General features: G+C 35.2%; 1 protein-coding gene across 4 annotated transcripts in view; it reads right to left on the reverse strand.

Annotated features, from left to right (window-relative positions):
• Positions 1-25,268, reverse strand: part of SCAPER (S-phase cyclin A associated protein in the ER) — a 149,466-nt gene that overhangs the window by 111,425 nt on the left and 12,773 nt on the right. For 2 of the 4 annotated variants that reach the window (XM_081124700.1, XM_081124699.1), the window contains exons 6-16: positions 23,278-23,378; positions 19,125-19,241; positions 16,792-16,952; positions 12,826-13,082; positions 9,390-9,608; positions 5,739-5,909; positions 4,772-4,847; positions 4,466-4,583; positions 4,080-4,191; positions 1,418-1,558; positions 173-328 (exon numbers count right to left, since the gene is read on the reverse strand). In XM_081124700.1, the coding sequence (XP_080980826.1) occupies positions 173-328; positions 1,418-1,558; positions 4,080-4,191; positions 4,466-4,583; positions 4,772-4,847; positions 5,739-5,909; positions 9,390-9,608; positions 12,826-13,082; positions 16,792-16,952; positions 19,125-19,241; positions 23,278-23,378 (1,629 nt within the window). Of the gene's footprint in view, positions 1-172; positions 329-1,417; positions 1,559-4,079; positions 4,192-4,465; positions 4,584-4,771; positions 4,848-5,738; positions 5,910-9,371; positions 9,609-12,825; positions 13,083-16,791; positions 16,953-19,124; positions 19,242-23,277; positions 23,379-25,268 lie in introns of all 4 variants that reach the window. The other 2 variants (XM_081124698.1, XM_081124697.1) reach the window with 1 other exon arrangement.

The following is a 25,268-nucleotide window of genomic DNA, read 5'->3' on the forward strand; positions in this document are numbered from 1 at the left end:
TTAGAAAGGTATGTCCTAACTTTTAAGCCTTTTGAAATCTCTTGGACATCGAAGTGCTTTGCTTCATAGTCATGGCCATGTTTATGGCAGCTTAAGAAAGAATTTGGCAACCCCCTCTTCATGCCTAGGTTACGGCAGGTGCTCAATAAATGCTTGTGAAACAAAATTCTACCTGAACAGCTTCATCACGTGCTTGCTTTTCTTCCTGCCTTCGCTGACGCTCTTCCTGTAACTCATTAAGCCTCTGCTCGTATTCCTTCAATTTCGATAAAACATCATGGCGTTTATTCTGGGCTTCAAGGGTATTTATGAAGGCAATTTCATTTACCTTAATAAAAGCAAAGAGTGAATTTCAAATCAAGTTAATTCTAGGGCATACCACAAAAATAAACTTAACAGTCTTAATATTAAAACATAAACCAGTGTGAAGGCATAAAACAAAAATTTAATAACTTATGAGTCTTTTCTTTCAATATTTACCTCCAAAACTGAGAATAACCCACTTATAAAATAAATCCACAGGCCTTAGTAAGAACTGGTTTAGAAAAAATTAAGGTTTGTCATAGAAAATATTTTTAAGTCAATAAATAAATTAGGATTCTTACAGAGGCCATCTTATAAAGTTCTACATAATATCACTGTAATCTGCAACCATGCAAATTACTTAAGATTTAAACAGGTGGTTTTGGACAAACCTTAGGAAAAACCTTGAATAACAAATCATTTTTCTTCAACATACACTACTGAGTGAGTGACAATTAGGTACAAGGTACTGAACTACTATGTGTGTAAATGTTCGATGCAGCTGTATCTGAAAACAAATGTCCATCAACAGCTGACTGAATTAACAAATTACAGTAGTTCTATTCAGTGGTACATACTTCTCAGCAATGAAAAAGTAACTGGCATACACAACAGCAGGGATGAAATCAAAATAACTACGCTGAGTGAAAGACACCAGAGGAAAGGTACATACTGTATGATTCCATTCATATAAAATTCTAGAAAATGTTAACAGCTACAGTGACAAAAAGCAGATCAGAAATTGCATGGTAACGTTGCAGGAAGGAATGAATTACAAGGAAGCATGAAGACACTTTTGAGGGTGATGGAATTGTTTATAATCTTCATGATACTGATACTTGCAGGATTATATATACGTGTCAGAACTAATCATACTAATGCTTTACATACGGTGGTATCTACTGTCTGTCAATTACACCTATAAAATAAAGCTATATCTCATAGGATTATTGTAAAGATAAGAAACTGTACCTAATAAGCTTTAAATAAGCATATAAAAATGCTGTTATTCTGGACAAACTAGACATTTGATAAACATCAGCTTCTTATGTAACAACTGCAAAAAGGACCTGGGTAACTAATTCAATGTTCAAAGCACCTAAGGTATACTTACCTTAGCTTCTTCCTCTTGTGCTTTTTTAACAATTGCTTGTAACTGCACCTCTCGTTTAAATTCTGCATGAAGCAATTTCTCTTCCATCATCCTACGTCGTTGATCTAGCAATTCTTCCTTCCACTTCCGGACATCTTTTTCCTGCATATAGTGAATTATCACATTACTTTCAGCATACACAGTCATTTAACAGAAGTGCAAACTGATGAAAGATTTAGGAATTATACGTGGAAAGAGTTAACAGTGCATTAGACATGGCTCAATAGAAATACTTGCTCTCATTATTATATTGCACTATGGGTACACTTAAAATGAAAATAGTGTATATTTATTGGCCTTATTAACCTAATGGCTCTAGTAACAATATTCACGACAATTAAGTAATTTTATCCTAGCGGTTGAAAAATGGTGAGAAGTCTGAAAAATCACATTCATTTGCATAAGGAAAAAAGAGAGTTTTGTATGCAGATGAACAAAAGCAGATATAATAGTTGCCTTTAATTCCTTAAAACAATTATCAAACAGAGGTAAAAGACTAGTGTGCTCCAGGAAATCAGATCCAGCACCAATGAAATAAACTGTAGAAAATCAGATGTTGGCTCAACATGAGTGGGAAAGAAACTAACATTTCAGTTGAATTTTAGCTACATAATTTTGTGTTTAAGCACCTAAAAAAGTATGATGCAGAAACAGCATGGATTAGACTCTAGAGGAAAGGTCCTTAAAGCCCTAGATAAGGTAGTAACACTGGAAATAGCACTTAGATACTCCTACATTTAGTTTTCACACCTGTAAAATGGCGTTCAGTACCTGTTCAACTGTGTATTTCACACAGTTATTGTGGTGATCATGTGAGACCACGTATGGAACACAGTGTTGAAACAATACCCATTATACACATGCAAGGTAGTATTTATCATTAAAAGTAATGGAAGGGGTACCTAAATTGATGGGAAAATTAAACCAGAGAACCTGTAATACACAATTTCAAGAACTAATCTCCAGATAACTGGAGGCTATAAGATATAGTGAGAAAACAAACCATGTAATTTTATTTGTATTAAAAACACAGTAAGAGGGGATATTGTGGTTGTTAGAGCACTTCTCTAAAACTGAAAATGAAATATATGAACTCTTTTAGAATCCCACAAGATGGAGACTGTTTTTCATTTTTTATTTATTCGTTCTAAATGATTAAAATAAAAATAATGGCAAACTCTTGAGATTGAGGTAAAGAAAAACATCAGATTACCTTCCTTTCCTAGTCAACTTTTCTATTCTATTAAAGAGAACCTTATGCTACTTCATTTTTATAGATATTCAATTTGGTCCAATCATCTCTCCCAAATTTAAAATACACATTATAAGTAAAGCAAATGATATATTTAATCTATGCATATTAGTACTCCCTCCTAGCACCAGCAGGTGACACAGGCGGTGTAATGGTCATATATTTTTTGTCATACCGTGTAAGCTACAAACACCAAGACAACTCCCAGTGACCCCAGCTACCTGGTAAGCAGCCCTTGTGTGAGTCCTTCCCACACTGTATCAGGAGTGTGACCAACAGAACACAGCAAATGCGATGGTACATTGCTTCTGAGGTTAGGCTATAAAGACAGTGCAGCTGCCATTCCAGCAGCTCGCTTGCCCTTTCTTTCTCTCCCTCTCAGATGCTACCTTAGGGGATGCTAGAGGCCATGTCATGAAGAAAGTGAGGAGCTGAGGTCTACAGCCAGCTGATAAGAGGACCTGAGGCTTGCAATAACCACGAGTAAGTGTGGAACTGGATCTGTAAGCTCCAGTGACTGCTGCCCCAGCCAACAGCTTGACTACACCTCATGAGAAACTCTGAACAAAAGTCACTATGCAAGCCACTCTCCATTTCCATGCCCACAGAAACTGTGAGCTAATAAATGTGTGTTGTTGTAAGCTCCAAGTTTTGAGGTTGTTTGTTACATAGAACACATAACTCACATAGTACTTACTCATCTACATCTGCCATGTGTAGGTAACAAAAATGACCATAAACTGAGCAACAGCCAACAGCTGTCCTAGAACATGCTACTGTTTTACACACTTGCCACATTTAATCATCGCAACTGGTTAATGATAATTGTCAGTTTACAGATAAAGAAACTAAAATCAGTACTGTTAAAAGTAACTTGACCAAGGCACTGTATCTTATGTAGCAAAATCAGGATTTGGCCTGGTTAGCCATCAGGGCCATGTTCCTTCCACTATGCCACACTGATCAGAAGTAACACGCTCCAAATAATCTAAGAATTTCTTCTATAAATCTCATTACTGCCCCACTTATTCAAACCTGACAATCTGAGGCTCAAAATTGTCCTACTGAGTCATTCTACACTTTGTACAAAACTCCCTAAGGACACCCTGCAATGAAAGTGGCAAAAAACAGAGTTCTGCTTCAATAATCCCTGCTGACACTGCAAAACAAGAATTTACTAGCTAACTTAGGAATGACAAATTCTTTTTATAGGTAACCTCTGTAATTTAACACATAAATGCTTTTGTTTCCTAGACCATTTTATTGTTTTTTATAGTTCTTTTAGCTTCTCTCAGACCGGAAAAAAATTCATTTTGAAAATAAGCCCATCAATTTAAGGCTATCATAATTTCCTAAATATTAAAAACTCACCCTTTCTAACAATTTCTGAAGCTTTAATGTTTTCTCTTCACGTAACTTTTCCCTTAGCTGCTGTGCTTTCATCTGTTTTTCTTCATGTTTCTTCTTAGATTCTGCAATTGTTCTATTAATACAAGAAAATAAACAGGCAACATGAATGTTTACATGATAAAACCAAAAATATTTTCTTTAGTCTTCAAAGTTCTAAAAATAAATACAGAAAGCACACAAAACTAATTTCAGTCTAACATTTCAGGAAAACTCTGTCACGTTTCAAAGGATCTGAAATGTCCTGAGTACTGTGCCTTAAAATGTTATGTAGCAACTCTATTTAATAATCAAGAGTGGCCAGTTTCCCTCCTGTGAAATATTGTTAAGTTAATTTTCAGAGGCCAGACCTTTTACGAGATGGGGAGGAAAGTTTTTCATGCATGTGAATTCCATGTCCTGGAGGTCTAGCAGGTTCCTCCTCTACAATATCACCCCAGGATGTATTCTGGCGCCAAGATTCACGAGCTGTTCATTAAAAGAGAAAACCACTGTTACTATTTAACCACACAGTTCTATAAAACACTTGAGAACAGACTTTTAAAAGGCATCAGCATTCCTACTCAAAATGTTTTACATAGAAACTCGTATAATAAGATCATCTATTTTATACCCTCTACCTGTACACATAACACACATACACACACACACAATACCTTCATAATCTGCAAGGACATCGTTCCAGTCCATAGACATACCACAGAAAAATACATTTCCACTGCCCATGCTGGCCTAAAATGTAATAAGGAAAATTCAAAAACAAATATTTGAACACAATTATAACCTTAAAAAAATAAACTATACATAAAATTTTTCTACCTGATGCTAGTACATTTCATTTAACAAATAGTTCAAAACTAGAATAAAGCTACATACCTCTTGTGGTCACAATAATCACCAAATAAAAAAAACATTTTAAGAGGAAGACAAATCTACTTGTCATTTAATAGCAGAGACAAATCAAGTAAATTTAAAAGAAACATATTGGCCTATACTGTTATAATACATTCTACTATACTATACTATACTATACTATACTATACTATACTATACTATACTATACTGATATAGCATACTAGTGCTACGTAAGTTGTGACATATTCAGAGCATACATCAGAGGAGCTCAAGATTATTTGTTGGGCATTAAGATGTAATAGAAAAATATTTGAAACATTTACAGTTACTTTCATTCTTTCAGAAATCTCTTTCATCAACACACATATCTTGAGCACTTAGTGACAGTGAGGCAGTGTATCATTTGCTTTTGATTAGAATAAAATCAGTAAAATACCTTAGATCCTTCTTCAGTCCCTACGACTACAATCTGAGCAATGCTCAGTTCTTACTTTGAGATTTAATTTTGAGATTTGTAAAAGGAAAGTAACTTCTAACTTGTCAATTGCATTATATTAAAAACTATTACGAATGGTCATGCTAAAATAAGATTTGCTACTATTTATTATATGTCTTAATCACAAAGAATGATATCATTAATGAAGTTAATTTTTAAAAGTAATTTTAAATAGGACTAGATGAATGAACTCTAGTTCCTTCTGGCCCTAAGAATTTTATTTCTGAATATACGTTTTTTTAACAATCAAGTAAAAAATTCTAAAGGCTCACAGAAAAATCACTGTCGTTGTCCGTTTCGATATTAATATCATTGTTTTCTTCAGCTTCAATTTCTCTCGTTAACTGTTCCTCTTCGGCAATAGCACTAGCGATGGCTTCTTCATTGGCCTTTTCCAGGCGATCTGCTAGCTCTTCCTTTTTAGCAAGAACTTCTGCCATGGACTATAAAGTTAAAAACAAACAGAATGAAGAATCATCACTTGAGTGGAAAGTTCAGTGATCTCATTCTTTATATTCTAATCGCATACTCAACAGTATGCATAACATAGCGTTCTTCTAGAATTATAAAACCTGGGGTCCTGTATGGGCCCAACCACTCACCAGCTGTGTGAGATGGAAGTTTCTTAAAACCAAGAGCCTATTTTATATTCCATAAAATGGTACAATAATCCATGACTTACCTTCTTTACCAGACTGCTGTGTATGAGAAACTGTGAAGTTGTATAAATAACAGGTATTATTATTAATGACAGTGTCAATTTCATTTGCATGCAAAAAATTCAAAAGTTATAGGTAAAATATCTTAAAAATAAAAGGAAAACATTATACTATAAAGAAAACATAGAATTTATGCTGTAAAGGTCATGATACCTAACTTAGATATATGCATAAGTATTATAAGTAATATACATTAGAATCATTAATTTACAAATCCCTAAAGCTAAATACATATACAAATATAGTTCCCGTTATATTCAGATATTTCCATGTCCCTCTGTTGACTGATAGAACAAGTATCAAAAAAGGGCACAGATACAGGCGACATGGACAATATTAGCAACAAAATTGACCTCGCTGTTTTCCCTTCCTCCCTTCCAGCTCCTCTCTACACTGTTCCCCACACCACAAAAAACTCTCCCTGGGGAATACAATGGTGTGAGGGAGTTTAGATGCGAGCCTATCTCTTTACATCATAACCTTTCTGTCTATAAACCCCAGAACAATACAGAAACTGACTGCTGTTAATGTGCCACACAAACATTACAACTAACAATTTAAAAATACAAATATTAAAGCTGAATATGTTCAGCTTTAGAAAAAGTTCACACATGAGCCCATTTCCTCAACTGTATCTTCCCCAAAGTGCATTTCCATTTAGTCTCTGAAGACCTGAAAAGACTTTACCATAGCAGAAGAGGTTAAGAATAAAGTGATAATTCCATCATCCATATATAAGTTTTACTGTCCACACTGTGAATTTCAAATAAATATCTGTATATATCATTTTTTAAATTTCTAAATTTTCAATAACTGAAACTTTAGTAAATCTGAAAAATATATCCATGGTAGCTAGGTTTTTACAATGTCGGCAAAAGATGACCTTAAACAGAAAAGTTCTCACAGTTATGTTTTGCTGAAGTTTCTCTTAAATAAGAGAACTACAGATTTTTTTTTTTTTTTTTTTACTTTAACCAGCTATGTAACAATACTGTATTGAGAAAGAGAGAAAATAGGTCTCCCATTACTGCAGGCACTCTCTTTAACACCATGTAGAACCTTAGCTATGAGGTGCTTATCTAGAGCAACCCACAGAAGTATCGCTGCCAAGACAAATAAAACAATTTTTAAAAATCTTGATTCAAAATTCCTCTGAGCCCGGCCGGGCGTGGCTCAGCGGTTGAGCGTCGACCTAGGATTCAGGCGATTGGGGTTTGATTCCCAGTCAGGGCACATGCCTGGGTTTCGGGCTCAATCAATGACTCTCTCGAGAGTCACTGATGTTTCTATCTCTCTCTCCCTCTTCTTTCCTCTCTGAAATCAATAACGATATATTTAAAAAAACAACAAAAAAACAAAACAAATCAAAATTCCTCTGAGAATTCTAAGAATATACCTCCAAGAATATTTACTTACTTACTTATTTATTTATTTATTATTTATTGATTTCAGAGAGAGGAAGGGAGAGGGAGAGAGAGAGAAACATCAATGATGAGAGTCATTGATCGGCTGCCTCCTGCACGCCCCCTGCTGGGGATCGAGCCCGAAACTCGGGCCTGTGCCCTGACCAGGAGTCAAACTGTCATCTCCTGGATCCTAGGTTGATGCTCAACTGCCAAGCCACACTGGCGCACTCTAAGAATATTTAAATATGAATATTTTCATATTTAAAGCAGAACTTATTTTCTTTGAAGTATGGTTATTTGACCCTCAAAATAACCAAGGTCTTTCAATATTCTACTACAAGCTTATTTGCATGTGATAAAAATGAAAATGAGGAGCAAATTTTGACCGTATGCTATTTAAGTATGGCATCTTTCTCCTCTTTGATTCTCACAGAATCAATCTGCAAAATAAATAACTTAATATAGCTATGAAAAGCAAAACAATAAATATGACCAATTTCTACACCATATATTAAATCTACAACTTACATGACCACAACGATGCTCAACTTTTAAAAACCTTCACACTAAAAGACCCAAGGTTAAGCCTGGCCGGTGTGACTCAGCAGTGGAGCATCGACCTAGGATCTAGGAAAATTCGGTTTGATTTCCGGTCAGGGCACGTGTCCGGGTTGTGGGCATGATCCCCAGCAGGGGGTGTGTGGGAGGCAGCCGATCAATGACTCTCTCATCATGGATGTTTCTATCGCTCTCTCCCTCACTCTGAAATCAATAAAGATATATTGAATGAATGAATGAATGAATGAATGAATAAATAAATAAATAAATAAATAAATAAACAAATACATTCACACTAAAAGACCCAAGGTTAAAAAAGAACACAAATTGTTCTTTATTCCTTATTAAAGGAATTTAAATATTTGTTTCCCTTATTACTATAAACTTTATTTCTCCCTTAAACAGCCCATATTGTTTCATTTAAATCTAATATCATTTTCTATGAGACGTGTAAGTTGGCCTATTATCATCTGCTGACAGCATCTTTAAGCATGATGAGGCACTAAGTTTTGAAAGAAATTATAGTACGTCGTGGTCACTTAGAAAATTTGAATAATTTTTCTCGACAACTTCACACATGTGTCTGTTTCTTCTGAAAGTTCCTTTTAAACAAAGCTAGCGTGACCTATTCTGGATTATCCCCTGGTCCAGTGTCTTAATACTAAAGTGGGAAACAGGAAGACATGAGCAGAAATAAGTACTCATCCAAAAATATAAACCTATAAATAATCACAAATCAATGCATTTTTAAAAAATCTACAATGGGGATGGTACGTAAGTTTCATCTTCAACACCAGCTCCAAGCAGCTGTCTGAAGGACTGTGACAAGAATATTGAACACCCAGCCTAGTGGGCACCACCTGCCACCTATAGAGGGGTGCACCTGCAAGGAACACTTGTTACTGGCTCAGTTTCTTAATGCTGGACTAAAACACACTGGATCAACTCCCATACAAATGGAAAGATTTTGAGTAAGTTATTTAACTCTCACCGTCTAATTTTCTTCCTCTACAAAACAAGAAGAATCTTAACCATATTCAAAAGGTTGATAAGAATAAAATGTTAAGATAAAATATATATAGAATGCTTTATAAAACAAAAAAAAGGGCTTTGTAAAGTGTAAGGTACCACACAATACAATTTATTATTACTGGGGTTTATGCCTCAATAACAGATTATTGCTTTAATATATTTACTCAGAATTCTGATAAGTTGTTCTTACCAAGTTAGCAGCACTCACATTTGAAATATCTGAAGAGTCCATTTCACTTTCTATCCTTGCTTTCTCTGCTGAAAATTTCTCTTCATTTGCATGCAAAGGAGGTGCGTCATCTTGCTGAACAACTGAAACACACTCTGTATCTGCATGAACAGCAGGTATTTCAGAACTTCGCACAGAACTGTCTTGTAAGCTACTACTGCCAGAGTTCTTGGCATCATCCAGTGTGCACGCTGTGAACTAACAAAATATATTTACAGAATGAGTCAGAGATACTAAAAAGTACTAACTATACACTTTAGAAAAGCTGATTCTGCTTATCCTATCAACTGTGAAGCAATTGTTAACCGGCTGGCAGAAAACTCACTCGTCTTTTTTGTATGTTTCAAGTGTAAAAAATAAACCATTAAGCAAGCAGCCACAAATTTTATTTGCACACCTACTATGTATAAGACACTGAGTGCTTTAAAAAAATTAAGCAGCATATATTGTAACTATATTTTACTTCAGCAGCATGTTCTTGATGAGTACTTTAAGATATGCCTCACAAAAGAAATCTAGTCACAAGTATAATATTTGTCTTATATTCAAATAACTAAAGGTATTTACATGTTTTTTGTGGAGACTATTATCAAATAAAGGCAATTTCCACCAAAATATATGCTTTGAGGGCATTTTACTCAAAAATATAAAGCATGCTCTCTTTAGATAACATTAATACAACCTCTAAGCATCTTTCATGAAGGCCCAACATAGCACATACCAATTCTCAGATCTAAAAGAGAAATACACCATAAAATAGTACAGTATATCGAAGCACAGTCTCATTATGAAATTCATATTCTTTAGATTCTGACATCATCTCATTCCCCTTTAAGAATATTTAACACATAACGAACAATGTGAAAACAATCTAAAACAATTACACCATTGAATTAGGCCAGATACATATTCATTTTTTAAAAACTGTCCATTTTAGTGAATAGAAATAAGCCTTTATTTTCACCTCAGAGTACAGAAAGAATGCTGCTGTGTTTTCCAATTATACTCAAGAGTAATGAGCTCCATGTAGAACTGAAATCTAAAATTTTGAATTCAAAACTCACATCACTACTTAAATAAACATTAGATAAATATTGCAGTGGCCATAAAACCCTGAGTTTGATTAATTATTTATATAAATATTAAACTTGGTCAAGTCTTATAAACTACTTAAAAAATTCTATTGGTCAGAACTTAAAGTGTCCCAAAGTGTTGATTTTAGCATAAGCATTATTTCAATTGTATCACGTTGTTTATATTGCTATCAACATTATCTATACATCAGTCACCATGGTTTATAATCTTCTTGGCAATATTTAGATTAGCATTACTGATGTTTATAATACAGTCAACCCTGTTTATTAAAAAATCAATATCATTTATATAACAAAATGAAAGCCCAACTATAAAGTAATGTTGAAAAAATATATAAATGTGCTAATTCCATTTTTAGAATGACAGTCGAGAAAACAAATATTATGATTAGCTTGCCCACCATCGGCAGTGAACTTTCATACTGAAATATTTTAACAATAGTTTAATTACTCAAAAGTCTTATGTATGGATTAGTCCTGAAATTCCAAAATCCTGTAAGTTTATTCATTATACAAAAACCAGCAAAGTTTTTATACTGTATTGTTAAAGTTTATAGTTAAAATGCACATTAGCAAAACTGCTAAATGTTTGTTAAATGATATAACATGTAATTTCTTCGTCAATTTTACCTACATCAAAAAGTTTCTTAACATTATATCCAACAAATGTCTACTGATTATTTCCTATGTATCTAGAACTCTGCTCCATATTGTGGGAAATAAAAAGACAATATAATATAATGCCTACGAGGACCTTCCGATCTCATGTGGGCTAAAACATGTGTACATCTCGAACCATGTAGGATTAAGAGCCATTATCATCATTAAGAAGGAAACATGGATGTTAGTACAGTTTCCGCCCTACAGGCAAAAGGAGAGAATTTGAAAAAGCAGATGCTATTCTAGACTGAGAAATATCAACTTTTTTACTTAGCCCCTGCATCATATTAAAGCATACCTATGATATTTCATTAGTCATTTTACATGAAATTCTACTCATGAATCTTGATGCAAACAAGTATCTAAAAAATGCATTCCTTCATTAAATAAGTAAAATAAAATTCAAATAGACTGAAAATATTAATTTTAAAGAATTACACTAAATATTAGCAAAGTACAGCTGAATTGCAGGAACAGGTTGGAAATAATCCTTACTTTCCTCACCATTTTTAGGAACAGTCCAAATGAAGGAGGAGGACACCACTTTAACCAAGTAACTGAAGTTAACAACAAACTTGGGCAAACTGTTAACAGATGCCTCTAGAAACGAAGCTAAGGACAATTGCTGTATTTCTGTCAACTGCATAATATAAGGTACAGTATAGGAAATACAGTCAGAATACTGTAATAACTGTGTACAGTGTCAGATGGGTACTAGACTTACTGGGGTCACTTTGTCAGGTATATAAATGTCTAATCACTACATTGTATACCTGAAACTAATATAATGTTGTATCTCAACTGCAACTGAAAATTTTTTTAGTTTTTAAAAATTGCCTAAGCTAAACTGAATAATGAACTAACAAATTAAAAGACATTCTACAAAAAATCCTGCAATGTATTCTTTAAAATATTAATGTCAAAAAAGACAAATATAGGCCGAGTAATTATTCTTGGTGAAAGATATTAAAGAAACAAAGCCAAATACAATATGTGATTCTAGATTGGATCCTGGATCAGGGGGGAAAAATTCTATGAAGAAATTATTGGGCCCTGGTCAGTGTGGCTCAGTTGGCTGGAGCACCGTCCGGTACACTGAAAGGTTGTAGGTTCGATCCTTAGTTGGGGTGCATGCAGGAGGCAGCTAATCAATGTTTCTCTCTTACATTCATGTTTCTCTCTCTCTCTCTAAAATCAGGAAAAACATATCCTCAGATGAGGATTAAAAAAAAAAAAAAGGAATTACCAGGACAACTGGAAAATTCTGAATACTGACTATAAGCAGGTAATAATATGTAAATGTCAAATTCCCTCAATTTTATAATTATAGCATGGCTATTTAATAGTTTCCTTTTTCTTTGGAGCTACGTGCTGTGGTACTTGAAGGTGAACTGTTTCGATGGATGCCCAGTACTCTCACATGTTCAGCACACAACATGTTTGTGTGACATGTAAATACAGACAGAAAAAAATGTGGCAGAGCATTAACCTATGAATCTAGGTAAAGGCTATAGGAGGGTTCACTGTTTTATTCTTACACCTTTTCTGTAGATTTGAAATTTTTCACAGTGAAAAGTTAAAAATGAAGGAGAAAAATGAGGCATTCCAGCACACACACACCCCTTACAAAAATCCAGTAAAAGATTTCCAGAATGTACTACCTGGGTTCTCTCAGCAAGAGGACGGTCACAGGAATGTAGTAAGTCTTTGGGCCGAGCTTCAGTAGAATTAGAAGGTCCATCTCCAACAAATTCACCTTTTTGTAAGCTTTCATCTGGTAAAAGACGTACATTTTCTTTATCGCTGTCATCCTTTGACCTTAGTGCTTGTGTTGAAACTTTTGGCATCACTGCTGTTGATCGTGAACGAACAGGCCTTCCTCTCTGAACAGTCTCCCATCCTTCAGCATCCTTCCGTTCTGTGTAATTGAGGGAAGAAAATAATAAAGTTTATTTAGAGGACATAAATTTTCAAAAACCTATACAATAAAATTAACAGACTTCTAGGAATGCTAATGAGAAAAAAGAGGAGACAGGTTTGTGATGCCAGGAATGTAATTCCCATTAAATATAAGCAATATACAAATATGACACTAATTATTATGCAAGGTATATTGTGTGTGTATACACATATCTACATACATGCACACACATGGTCTCTAATTCCTATAACAATACTGTGGGGCAGGGATCAATGTTACTCCACAAACGTTTGTTCCTTGGGTTTCACTTATTGTTCTATTCTAACTTCTCATGATAGACAAAGAGTGTGGATTGAAGTTTTCTACTTCTCTAATATGTGCAATTGAGGCTAGAAATTTTCCTTAAAGCATAGCTTTACCTTAATCCCACAAGATTTTAAACGTTCATTTTCATTTGTTTTACATTTTTTATTTCTTCTTACTCATGAATTATTCAGAAAAATACTCTAAAATTCCAAATATTTGAGAATTGTATAGTTATCTTTTTCTAACTGGTTTTTAACTTAATTCCACTGTGTTCAGAAAAGACAGTGGGGGGAGGGGGAGACAGAATGAGTTCAATCATCTGAAATTTGTTGGAACTTGTGTAATGTCTCAGCATGTGTCAATTTTGGTAAATGCTCTGTGTGTGTTTGAATATGTATTATAGTTACAGCCATGACAAAGTAGCCTATATAAAAATTAACCTTCTTTCCTCCAAACACACCTATAAAGCTAGACAAAATATATAAATGAGCTGTTTAAAGCCATTGGAAAGCAAGCAATATAGGCAAGATTTGAGGAACTGCATTCCCTGAGCAAAGGAAAGGACAACATAAGATCCCAGAATTTTCCCTGAAGATACTTGGAACTCACAGTGCAGGGGAAGTAAGCCCCTGCAGAAACCAGCAGCCTTGTCTGGCTGAGAAAGATACTGGATTTCAATGAGTCTAAAGCAACTGGGACTTAAGGGGGGGAAATCTTGGAGAGGGGGTAACTGCAGGAAAGGGAGTCAAAAAGTCTGCATTCAATCTTTCCTTAAGAAGTCTGACAACTGCAAGCTTTGCGTATACAGGGCAAGATTCCAAGACACCCTGTAGAAAGCAGCAGCTGGGATGCTAATGAGCTAAGCAGATCTTGTAGCAACTGTACAGAGCTGAGGAAACAAAAGTTGGAAAACAGGATCAGCAATGTAGTGGCCTTGGCAAACAACCTAGGTTTTCAGTTGATAGCCCAAAAAGAATAAAGACAAAACTAAAATATATCAACTTTAATAAAACCTCAAACCAAACTTTGACAGAGTTAAGGTGGTCTGCTTGTACTCTTATCTTCTTGCCAAAAAAATATATTTTTAGAAGGATCCTCTATAATTTTTAATGTACTACCGTAAACATTTAATTAAATAGCATGTGGATTGCTACAAAACAGGATCAAGTAACTGAAAACCTAACAAAAATGTTTTTAAAATAACAAATCCACAAGTTTAGATATTTTACTTTTCAGACACATTTTTAAAAATTACCATTATTAACCTATTCAAGAAAATATGGATTCAACATATGGTACAGAGAAGATATATCAGTAAAAAGTTTCCAGATTGAAGCATCAAAAGAAAAAAGGGAAAGAACCAGCATTATTTCTTAGACATTTCCACTGTGCGAAGTTCATTAATCAGATTGTTTATCTTTACTGATTTTTCTCTTCTTGCACTATCAGTTGTTGGGAAAGTTATGTTAAAATCTCCAAATATGAGTATATATTTTTAAATTTTCCTTCTCATTTGTGAGTTTTTACTTTATACATTTTAAAGATGTTACTTATATGTATATATAAATTTAGATTTTCTATGTCTCTTGAAATGACGCTTTAACAATTAAAAAGTATCTCTCTTTAAAATGTTTCTTCTCTACTTTGTCTACTTTGTCTGGTATTACACCACCACCACACTGGATGTGAATAGGACATGCAGAGAATATCTTTTCTTGTCTTTTTCTTTTTACTTTTTCAAACTGAAGGTATAAGTCTTGTAAGCAGACTATAGTGGGGCTTTATTTTTAAAGCAGTCTTATAATCTTTGTGGTTAAATTTTAATATCTAGATCATTTGTACATAAAGTAGGGTTTGATAAATTTGCATTTACTTCTACCATCTAAAAATGTGTTTTGTCTCATTTGTTTTGTTTCTTTTCTCTCATTTCTTGCCTTCTAGTGGATTAACCAAAAAGATTATTATTAGTTGAACATTCTTCTACTCTTCCATGTGGTTTTCTTGATTTTATAACACATATTCTTGACTTATAATGTTTGATACATATTAGTATGTCTGTAATTTCACAGACAATGCTACAACCCTAAAAAATATAAATTCTGCTTATTCCTCTGACATCTTTTGGATTACTGTCATGATTTTTCATTCTACATATATCTCAGGCCCCACATGACACTGTCTCACACAGCAAACACACATTTAATGTCACCCATACATTTACTGCTGGTGCTCCTCATTCCTGCATGTGTTTTTGGGTTTCCATCAGGGATCATTTTCCTCCCACCTGAAAAGCTCTCTTAACGGGCGAGGCTCGGAATTTACCAAACATCACTCTTGTCACATTCTATTGATCATATCAAGTCACAAAGCCAACCACAGATTCAATGGGAGGGGAAACAGACATCACCACAACTTACTGAAGCCAAAATAGAGAAACAAAACAAAACAAAAAAGCACATCCATAATGTAAAGGTGGCAATGTCTTAAAAAGCAGTATTCTTTTTTTATTATTAAAATTATTTCAAAATTTTTAAATTGAATTTATTGGGGTGACATTGGTGAATAAAACCATAGAGATTTCAAATGCACAACTCAATAAAACATCATCTGCACATTGTATCATGCACCCATCGCCCCAAAGTCTTTCTCCATCCCCATTTTCCCCTCATTGCCCAACTCCACCTACCCTCCCACCCCCTTTCCCTCTGGCTATCACCACACTGTTGTCTGTGTCTATATGTCATAAATATATGTTTTGTGATGCTCCTAAACTCGTAACACAAATTCATTATTACTATCACTCTAAAATCTAAGCCTCTATAGATGTAAAAGATAAATCCACTCTGGGTATTTATATAAAAACATTTTATGAAGGAAATTCTTATGCAATAAATACCAGCTTAGCTCTCAAAATAAGAGCCCTCCTATTTATTTGTGCCCCTTAATCATTCTGATGGTATAAAAAAACAGATGTGTGAGCAAAGATAAATACAGAATATTATTTTAGTGCCAATATTTAGTGAGTATTTTAATATTCAAATATTAATGAAATGTAATAGTGGCATGTGACTTAAAAGTATACTGCCTAGAGAATGTAACAGCCTTTTTTTTCCTTTAGGTCAAAAGAGTTATAAAGGACCTACCTTATAAATGAATTAACAAAATAATTCATTCTCTTTAAAGTTTACACAGGGCAAACCTGAGACAAGAATGATCTCCATATGTTTTCATACAGTTTTTAAGATTAGTTTATGGTTTTAAGTAAGGCAGATTAATATTATATACATGATGCAAAAAGATAAATATGTAATGTTATTAGCTCCAATTTCAAATAAAGCAAATATTTCCACCTACATCCACCTGTCTACTACGTAAAAAAGAATGACTGAAAGTCACTTGCCATTTTTGCAGGAAGCCTTCTGCACTATCACTGGTGGGCAAGACTGAGCAGGGGCTACATCTGAAGCAGCAGCAGACCCTGTCTGATGAGCCTTTACCTTGTCAGCCCAACTAACACCTGTGGGAGCCAGACGGGGAGCAGCCACTGTGCCAGGTGAAGTCCTGTGGAGAAAATGACTGCTGCCTTAATAAATCAAATATAAAAGTTAAATTTTAAATATATACTTAATAGATTTAAATGTTAAATAAATTGTATTTGTGTATGTGTGTGTATCCACAACAAAGAGTAACATATTACCACAGCAATTTAAGGCACATATATTCATAAATTTGTCTTGGTCTAACACTTCATTAATTTAATTCAGTATATTATGTGGGAACAAAGATAATACAGAAGCTCTCTGTTCAGTTTAAAAGAAAATTTCAGTTAAATTGGGAATCTTAAAAAAAATGCATATATACCTAAAACTTTTTATTTTCATTTAAAACTTACACCTTTTAAAAAAACTAATGTGCATTAACTTGCAAATCTATTGATTCACACACTGTTAAAGGAGGCTTTTTCCTTGTGTATATTTCTTTCATGAAACACAAGCATGATACGTTATTTTCACTTACACTGTCCAATACTGGTTTTTTTAAAATGGAGTGAGAAATTAGCAACACCTATTAAACAATTTAATCCTTCTCAACTTTAATAACATTTCCCCAATCTTTCATAGTTGTCCTATATATACCTCATTTAACAGCAAAACTTTAATAGTTAGCCTTTTTCAAAGCTTTCCAAAAACTTGTCTTCATTTTCACCGAAACACTAACTCTTTTTTGCACTCATATTTCACTGATTTACTTAATATTTAAACCATGAGTTAAAATAATGAAGACAACTTGTATAAATAAGTTTGGTAACTAACTACATATTCTGAGTAAGCCTTCGACCAGTAAGAGCAGAAATGAGTAGATATATTCAAGTTAGCCTTTGACCCACAATTTTTCAGCATGCTGAATAAAATAGTATGTTTTGATTAGAACAATGTGATCATAAAGAGCGTCAATTAATCCAATGATTATGAGCAGATAGAGATCATTACAAGAACTTTTACCATGCATTAAAGGCTTCCAGTGTTAAAATAAACATGCACTATACAACACTCTGAACCACTAACCAATGGAATACATTGTACAGGAACTCCCCTTAAAATGGTGCTTAAATATACAGCCACTTGGTTTCATCAATTATAAGGTTCCAAAGTCCATCAAGCTTCATCTAAAGCAATACTATCAGATCATTTCATCTGAATGCACCACCATGGGTACTAACATAGGTAAAGTGGGATTCCAGGAGAAGAGAGAAAGGGCAAAAAGAATATTTGCAGAAGCAATAGACACAAACTCCCCAAATGTGATGAAAAATATTCATCTACTCATCCAAAACACTCAATGAACCTGAAGTAGGATAAACTCAAAGATCCACATTAGATACATCATAGACTACTAAGAGACAAAACACAAAGAATCTGCAAAGCAGCAAGAGAAATGGGAGGTATGTCCTAAAAGGATCTCCAATGAGAATAACAGCTGACTTCTTATCAGAAACTATGAAAGCCAGAAAGCAGTGAGAGGACATATTCAAAGTGCTGAAAGAAAACGACTTTTAACCAAGAATTTTATGCACTGCAAAACTATACTTCAAAAACTAAAGGATAAATTAAGATATTCTCAGATAAATAAAAACTGAGAAAAACTGTCACTAGCAGACATGTCCAACAAGTCATACTACAGGGATTCCCCTTCAGGCTGAAATGAGAGGACACTACACAATAACTTGAATCCACGAGGAAATAAAGAGCACCAGTAAAAGTTATGACATAAGTAAATACACAAGACTATATGAGTGTATTTTTTCTTCTGTAGCTCTTTTCTTCTCCTGACTTAAAAGACAACTGCATAAAACAATGATTATAAAACTGTGTTGACATTATAATGTACAAAGAAGTAATTTATATAACAGTAACACAATGATAATATGTACATCTTTGTTTTGAAAGAAACTGTCAGTTCACATTATGAGTCATTTAGCATGAAATATGTTTATGGGATGAAATTCTTGGAACCTAATTATATCTGAATATATTATATTTCCTAAAATTAAACTTTAATCTCCTGGATTTTTTAAAAAACTTTTTATTCAAACAATTTCAAACAGATACACGACCACATACATGGGCATTTTTGTAACAGAGTATCAGTTTTATAATACTTTAAGTGTATTAACCACAGAAAATAATTTACTGTAATGAAAGCCTTAGTAGGTATTTTTTAAGTTCATCTCACCCAAAATTTAAGCTTCTTCGAGCATTTGATGTTACGCTTATTCTATCTGTTGATGGACTTGGAATCACATGACGTCCTGGAGACATCTTCTTTACTTCCCATGCCAGTGAAGTTGGTCTGCCAATTCAAGACATACAGATTAAATTAACACAGAAAAGCAGAGAAAACATAGTATTTTCTACTAGTTATTAGTGGGTGAAAACATAATTAGGTCACAATTTTTCCCTGCAGCACTGTTGACCAGAAAGTTACCATATTACCAGTAAGCAATTACAGATGATGCACAGTCAGGATTTCCTACCCACTTCAGGATAGCTAATAACCCTACTTAACTAAAAAGGACCATGAAGTTACAAAGACATGAGATATAGTATACTTATATTTAAAAAAGCCTCCATACACCCAGCTAAAAGCACCTGTAAAAATGTGGTATAATGGCCCTGGCCAGGTGGCTCAGTTGGTGGGAGCATCGTCCCATACACCAAAAGGTTGCAAGTTCGAGTCCCAATCGGCACATACTTAGGTTGCACATTCAATCCTTGGTCGGGGCATGTGTGGAGGGGGAATGGGGGGGGCAACTGATCAATATTTCTCTCTCCCTTCCTCTCTCTCTGAAAATCAATAAAAACATATCCTCGGGTGAAGATTAAAAAAGAAAAAGAGCCTGGCCAGGCGTGGCTCAGCGGCTGAGTGTTGACCTAGGATCCAGGCGATCGGGGTTCAATTCCCAGTCAGGGCACATGTCCAGGTCGTGGGCTCGATCGATGACTCTCTCATCATTGATGTTTCTGTCTCTCTCTCTCTCCCTCTCCTTTCCTCTCTCTGAAATCAATAAAGATATATTTAAAAAAAAGAAAAAGAAAAATTGCTTCTTAAAAACAAAAAAGTGGTATGATGGTACTAATTCAGGCTACTGTGTCCAATGTCCTGGAGGACTAAGTGTGTAGAACTGGGATCAAGATGGAAATACAGCGGGAGGGTTAAGTGAAAAATGAGCAGGGAAATACGAAGTCTCCATCCTCTACCTGTTAATCATCCATGAGAGTGGTATGTGCATAAACACTTTTTTGCTCTTCGCTGGAAAGCCAGCTCCTCCTCCTTCAAGGTCCCCACAACCAATCAGCTGCACAATCTCCACTAAAAAGTTTTTCTCAAGTAAAGTCTTCTCTACCTCTATGCGTTCAGTCACACCTCCATCACTCCCGAGAATTTCTGTGCTTCTTACTCTCCATTCAATCTAGTGAGTTTGATTTTTTCTCTCAGCGTGATATGATTGTTACAAAACAAGACAACTGAGATAAAACATTATCCAAATCATGTCTAAAGCATCTGATAATTTACTGCCAAATCACTTTTCACAAAGGTTCTAACAAATTATACTTCCACCAGATGATAAGTGCCCATTTCCGTTTAAGCTTGCCAACAGTTGATCTTGTTTTAAAAATTTCACTGGCTTGTAAAAAAGATGGTACTGCCAGCAAGGTCTAAAATATTTACTATCTGGCACTTTCCAGAAAAAGTTTCCTGACTCCTGTGCTAGAGTTTCAGTCTTGTAATGACTTCTTTTTCCTACAGAAATTTCAGTAAAGGTGTTTAATGTTTTAAAAAATTCATTGGTAAAGTGATATTTGTGTTTATTTTTCAATTTTTAATTTTTTTAATCATTATTACAGAGGCTTAACTTTTTATCAACCATTTGAATTTCTTCTTCTGGAATTTGCATGTTCGTATCTTTTGCCCATTTTTTTCCACTGGGATTTGTATCATTTTCTAATTGCTTTGAAATCATTTATTATGACTACTATTATGGCTACAAATCCTTTGGATTAGATGATATACCTATTTCACTTTAAACTTAAATTTTTTATGGGGAAAAGCATATTTTCTTCCTATTAAATCAAGCCTATCAATATTTTCCTTTGTGGTTTCTTACTTTGTCTTACAGAGTCCTCACCCACAACAAAAATATATAAACATTTATTTTCTTCTCTAAATATGTACAATTTCAGCTTTTATATTTAAGTCTCAAGTCTAGGTGAAATGAGTTTTGATGCATGATTTGAGGAAGGTAAGCTGAATAATACCATCTACAGGGAATTTAAGGTTGTTCTCTGTACCTGAGAGCTGCCTCAGGAGGCCAAGAGGAGAAGTGATGTTAACTGGTTAAGGTAAAAAGAGATGCCTCAGGCTCTTAAGATTGAACTTGGCCTCAAGATCTTTCTCAATACAATCCTCAGAACAGCCACTACTGGGTGACTGGAGTTTGCAAGCAAGAAACAAAAATCTAGTTAGCTTTTTGTATGCACTGGAGGTTACATTTTAGAAACTCGAATTAAGTTAAATAAAAACAGGAAAAGAAAAAGAAAATAAAGATTTGTCATAAGGATATAAACTATACGAGGTCAAGGACATCCAAGGGGAGGGGGGACTAGAATCAGGGCTCATGAAGATTAGACCAGAGGACACAGGCTTTAAAGCAACACTCTTAAATTCTCTAGAACCACATGATTTCTTTCATCTCTGCTTCTCTCTGCACATCTATTCCATGTTCTTTGAACCTGCTTTCCTTTGCTTATCTTCACAAGGATGATATGGCCACCAATTCCAAACCAGCCTGATAATCTCTTAACCTGATTCAACCCAGTGAAGAAATGCACCCCCTCCACATAGCATATCTAATCACCTGTTATAAGGGGTAAGGGCGAAACTGCGTGGTACAAAGACAACTTGGCCTGACCCACCCCGGGACTGTGGGTAAAGGAGGCACCAAAAAAAAAACAAACAAAAAACAAAAACAAAAAAAACACATCAAAATTTTTTACTGTGAGAAACAAAAATGTTAAAAGGATCAACACATCATGGTTTCCCTGGATTTGGCTTCCTGTAGAATCAAGCCTTCCTGGATCTGTCTCTTGGGATTCCTTCACTTTCTTGGTACCCCCATGGGGCTGACACATTAGGATGGGACAAAAGATGCATTTGCATTCTCTACTGGCTGGTTCCACTTACTGAGGCTGAACCAAGGTTAAATCCAAGGAAAGGGACAGCCTGGGCCTGTTTTATTTGGGTAAAAAGGCATCATTGTAGCTCCATGTGACTTGGCCCAATTCAAAAGGGATCAGGTTTCACTTAATAAAAACATTTTATGGCTCACAATAAAGTGTACATTTTTTATCATGTCTACAGTATCCTACATAATCTGGTCCTGGTCTACCTGTCCAGGTTCACCTTATGTTCTTTTTCCCCTTGATCTCCTCACTCCAGTCCTACTAACTCTAAATTCCTGACTCCACTGTGCTCTCTTCCACTGCCTGGATATCACATACACCATCACCTCCAATAGGATTACTTTTCTCTCTTTGTCAAGATAAGTCCTACTTGATAGTTCTATCTCACTTAAATAGAATCTCCTTGGGGAAGACTTCCTGTACTCAGCAAACTAGCTAAGGGGGCCTTTTCTTATACTCCCAAACCACACTGTGTTTCTTTTTGATGCCACTTTGCATACTTCTAAGTATGTCACATCAGTCTTTCCTGTGAATGCACCATACACTTCACGAAGGCAGGGAATGAGTCTGTTTCTTTACCACAACAGTTTCGGAGCCTGGAGCATCTCAGATGTTGTGTGCTGATTCCAGATGAACATTTGTAAAGTGGCTTTGATCTCTTTCCCCTAATTAAAAATCATCAATTTTCCTCACTGCCTACTACATTAGAATACTATACTTTTCCCTACATTACTTTCCTTTTATACATGCTCTGCACTTCCATAGATGTCTTAATTTACTCCCTTCATCTGAAAGGCCAACCACTTGTTAAAATCCATCACTTCTGCTACCTCCATGAAATCTTTCCTAGTCTACCCCCCAAAAGAGGTATGACCCTGTCCTTTTCTGAACACCTGCAATAGTTTTTTGTAGTAATAAGTTCTATTTTACTCCACCCTTAGACTACAAATTCATGATAGTAGTAAATGTATCACATTTAGCAGTTAAATTTCTGCACTGGATAAACGTGGCTTGCACTAGTAGGTACCAAATAAATATTTGTTACTCAACTAAATGAGAAATGCTGAGGTCAAGTTCACTGTCAATTTCAATGACTGCTTTAGAAAATGCTGGCTGCTATCAATACAAGGACCAAAGTTCATTACCTGCTTTGAGCATCTGTCTTCTCTAGCTTTTCCTGAAGTTGAATCCAGTCAATCAATGCTTTGAAATCTCTTACATAGTTATCCAGCATCATCAGCACCTCCTAATTAAAAACAAACAACAAACATTACCTTCCATTCTTAGACTAGAATGTTTAAAAAAACACCTTAAGAATGAAAAATTTAGGAATTAATAACTTTTATATTATACTGGTCGTTGAGGAAGCTGCAAAACCTACTGATCTAATTTTTTGGTTTATTTTCATTTTTACTGTTTGGCAAGAAGTTAGTGAAGCTGAGAATTTAAAGACCAAGGGATGGTACTGATATTCCTTCTCAAGACCTCCAGGATGACCATTCTTTTAACCCTCTTCATTATGATGATAATAAACAGAAAAGTGCACAAAACACAAATATACAGATAAATTATTTCAAATAAAAAATCCATGCAACCACCACCCAGGACAAAAACATAACAATGCCAGTCTCTAAAAGTTCGCTGGTGTCCCCTCCCTATCACTACTCCATCTCTCCAAGCTAACCATTGCTTTAAATTCTAATAGCTTAATTTTGCCTGATTTCAAACTTCATATAAATGAACTCTTAGAGTATGTATAATTTTGTGGCTTCTGTACAAAATCTGTTTACTAGGTTCATCCATATTTCAGAGTACACCTCCAATTCATTTACTGTCGATGTCCAAGGTCACTACTAAACAGTATTCTTTAAATGAGTATTTATCCAATCAACTGTTGATGAATACTTGAGTAATTTACAAATTCTGGATATTACAAATTACATGCTATTATTCATGTAGACGTCCTCTGCACATATGCATGCATTTCTGTTTAGTATAAGCCCAAGAGTAAAAATGCTGAGTCACAGGGTAAGTATACGTTCCTCTCTTATCAGTGGAAGTGGGGTGTCCCTTTCCCCACTGGGGGTGCGGGATGGGGTCCTTACAATATCTAGAGAAAAAGAATTTTCTGAGATGCGCATGGGAGGATGAGTGATTTTTATTTGCTTGGAATTACATCCCTGGGTTTATAAAGTCCTATTTCCCTTAATCCAGTCCTGGAAAAAGTGCAGCTGGGGATTCAGTAGAACTAGAAGCAAAGCCAGCATCCAGAGTTTCGGTTCCATGTTGGAATTGGGTCCAGTACAGCATCAGGCTAGTTGCAGTCCATTAGTTCACTGTGTGTGGGGTCCACATGGCTGCATGTGGGCAAATGCAGGGGAGCCAAAAGAGTGCTAACCAAGAGTGCCAGGAGAGCCAGGAGTCAAGAGAGTGAACTTCTTTGTTTAGGGGATTAAATCTCTCACATCTTCCGGAGCTTTCGGTGGCCATGCCTACTCTGGCCAATGACCTGTTTCTAGGTGTGAATGTCAGGCTAGTACCTTCCCTATGTCACCCAGACTTTACTGGGCATATGTCTATTCTCCCTCTGTGCAGTCCCTTTCCCCAGCAACCTGTGGGGAATGGACCAGTGGCTAACTAGAGAGTGTTAAACTGCAGCTTCCTAGCAAAGCTGCACAAATGGCATGCCTATACTATTTGGCCTTCCCTTTGGTCCTTTCCTGTTATTAATAAGTAGGTTAATTACAATGCTAACACCACTTTGGTAGATGCTACTGGTTTTCAAGAAGGCTGTCATCCCACCAGCAGTACAAGAGGGTTCCCTTTTCTCCACATCCTCTCCAGCACTTGTTACTTCTTGTCTTACTGATAATAGCCATTCTTACAGGTGTGAGGTGGTATCTCATTGTAGTTTTGATTTGCATTTCCCTTATAGCTAGAGATATTAAGAATTTTTTCTTACATCTGTTGGCCATCTGTATGTCTTCCTTGGAAAAGTATCTATTCAGGTCCTCTGCTCATTTTTTTTTTTTTTTTTTGGTTAATCCTCACCCAAGGATATTTTTTCCACTGCTTTTTAGAGAGAGTGGAAGGAAGGAAGGGAGGGAGGGGTGGGAGAGAGAGAAAGAGAAAGAGA

This window comes from Miniopterus schreibersii (assembly GCF_964146895.1).
Source record: "Miniopterus schreibersii genome assembly, chromosome: 22".
NCBI lineage: Eukaryota > Metazoa > Chordata > Mammalia > Chiroptera > Miniopteridae > Miniopterus > Miniopterus schreibersii.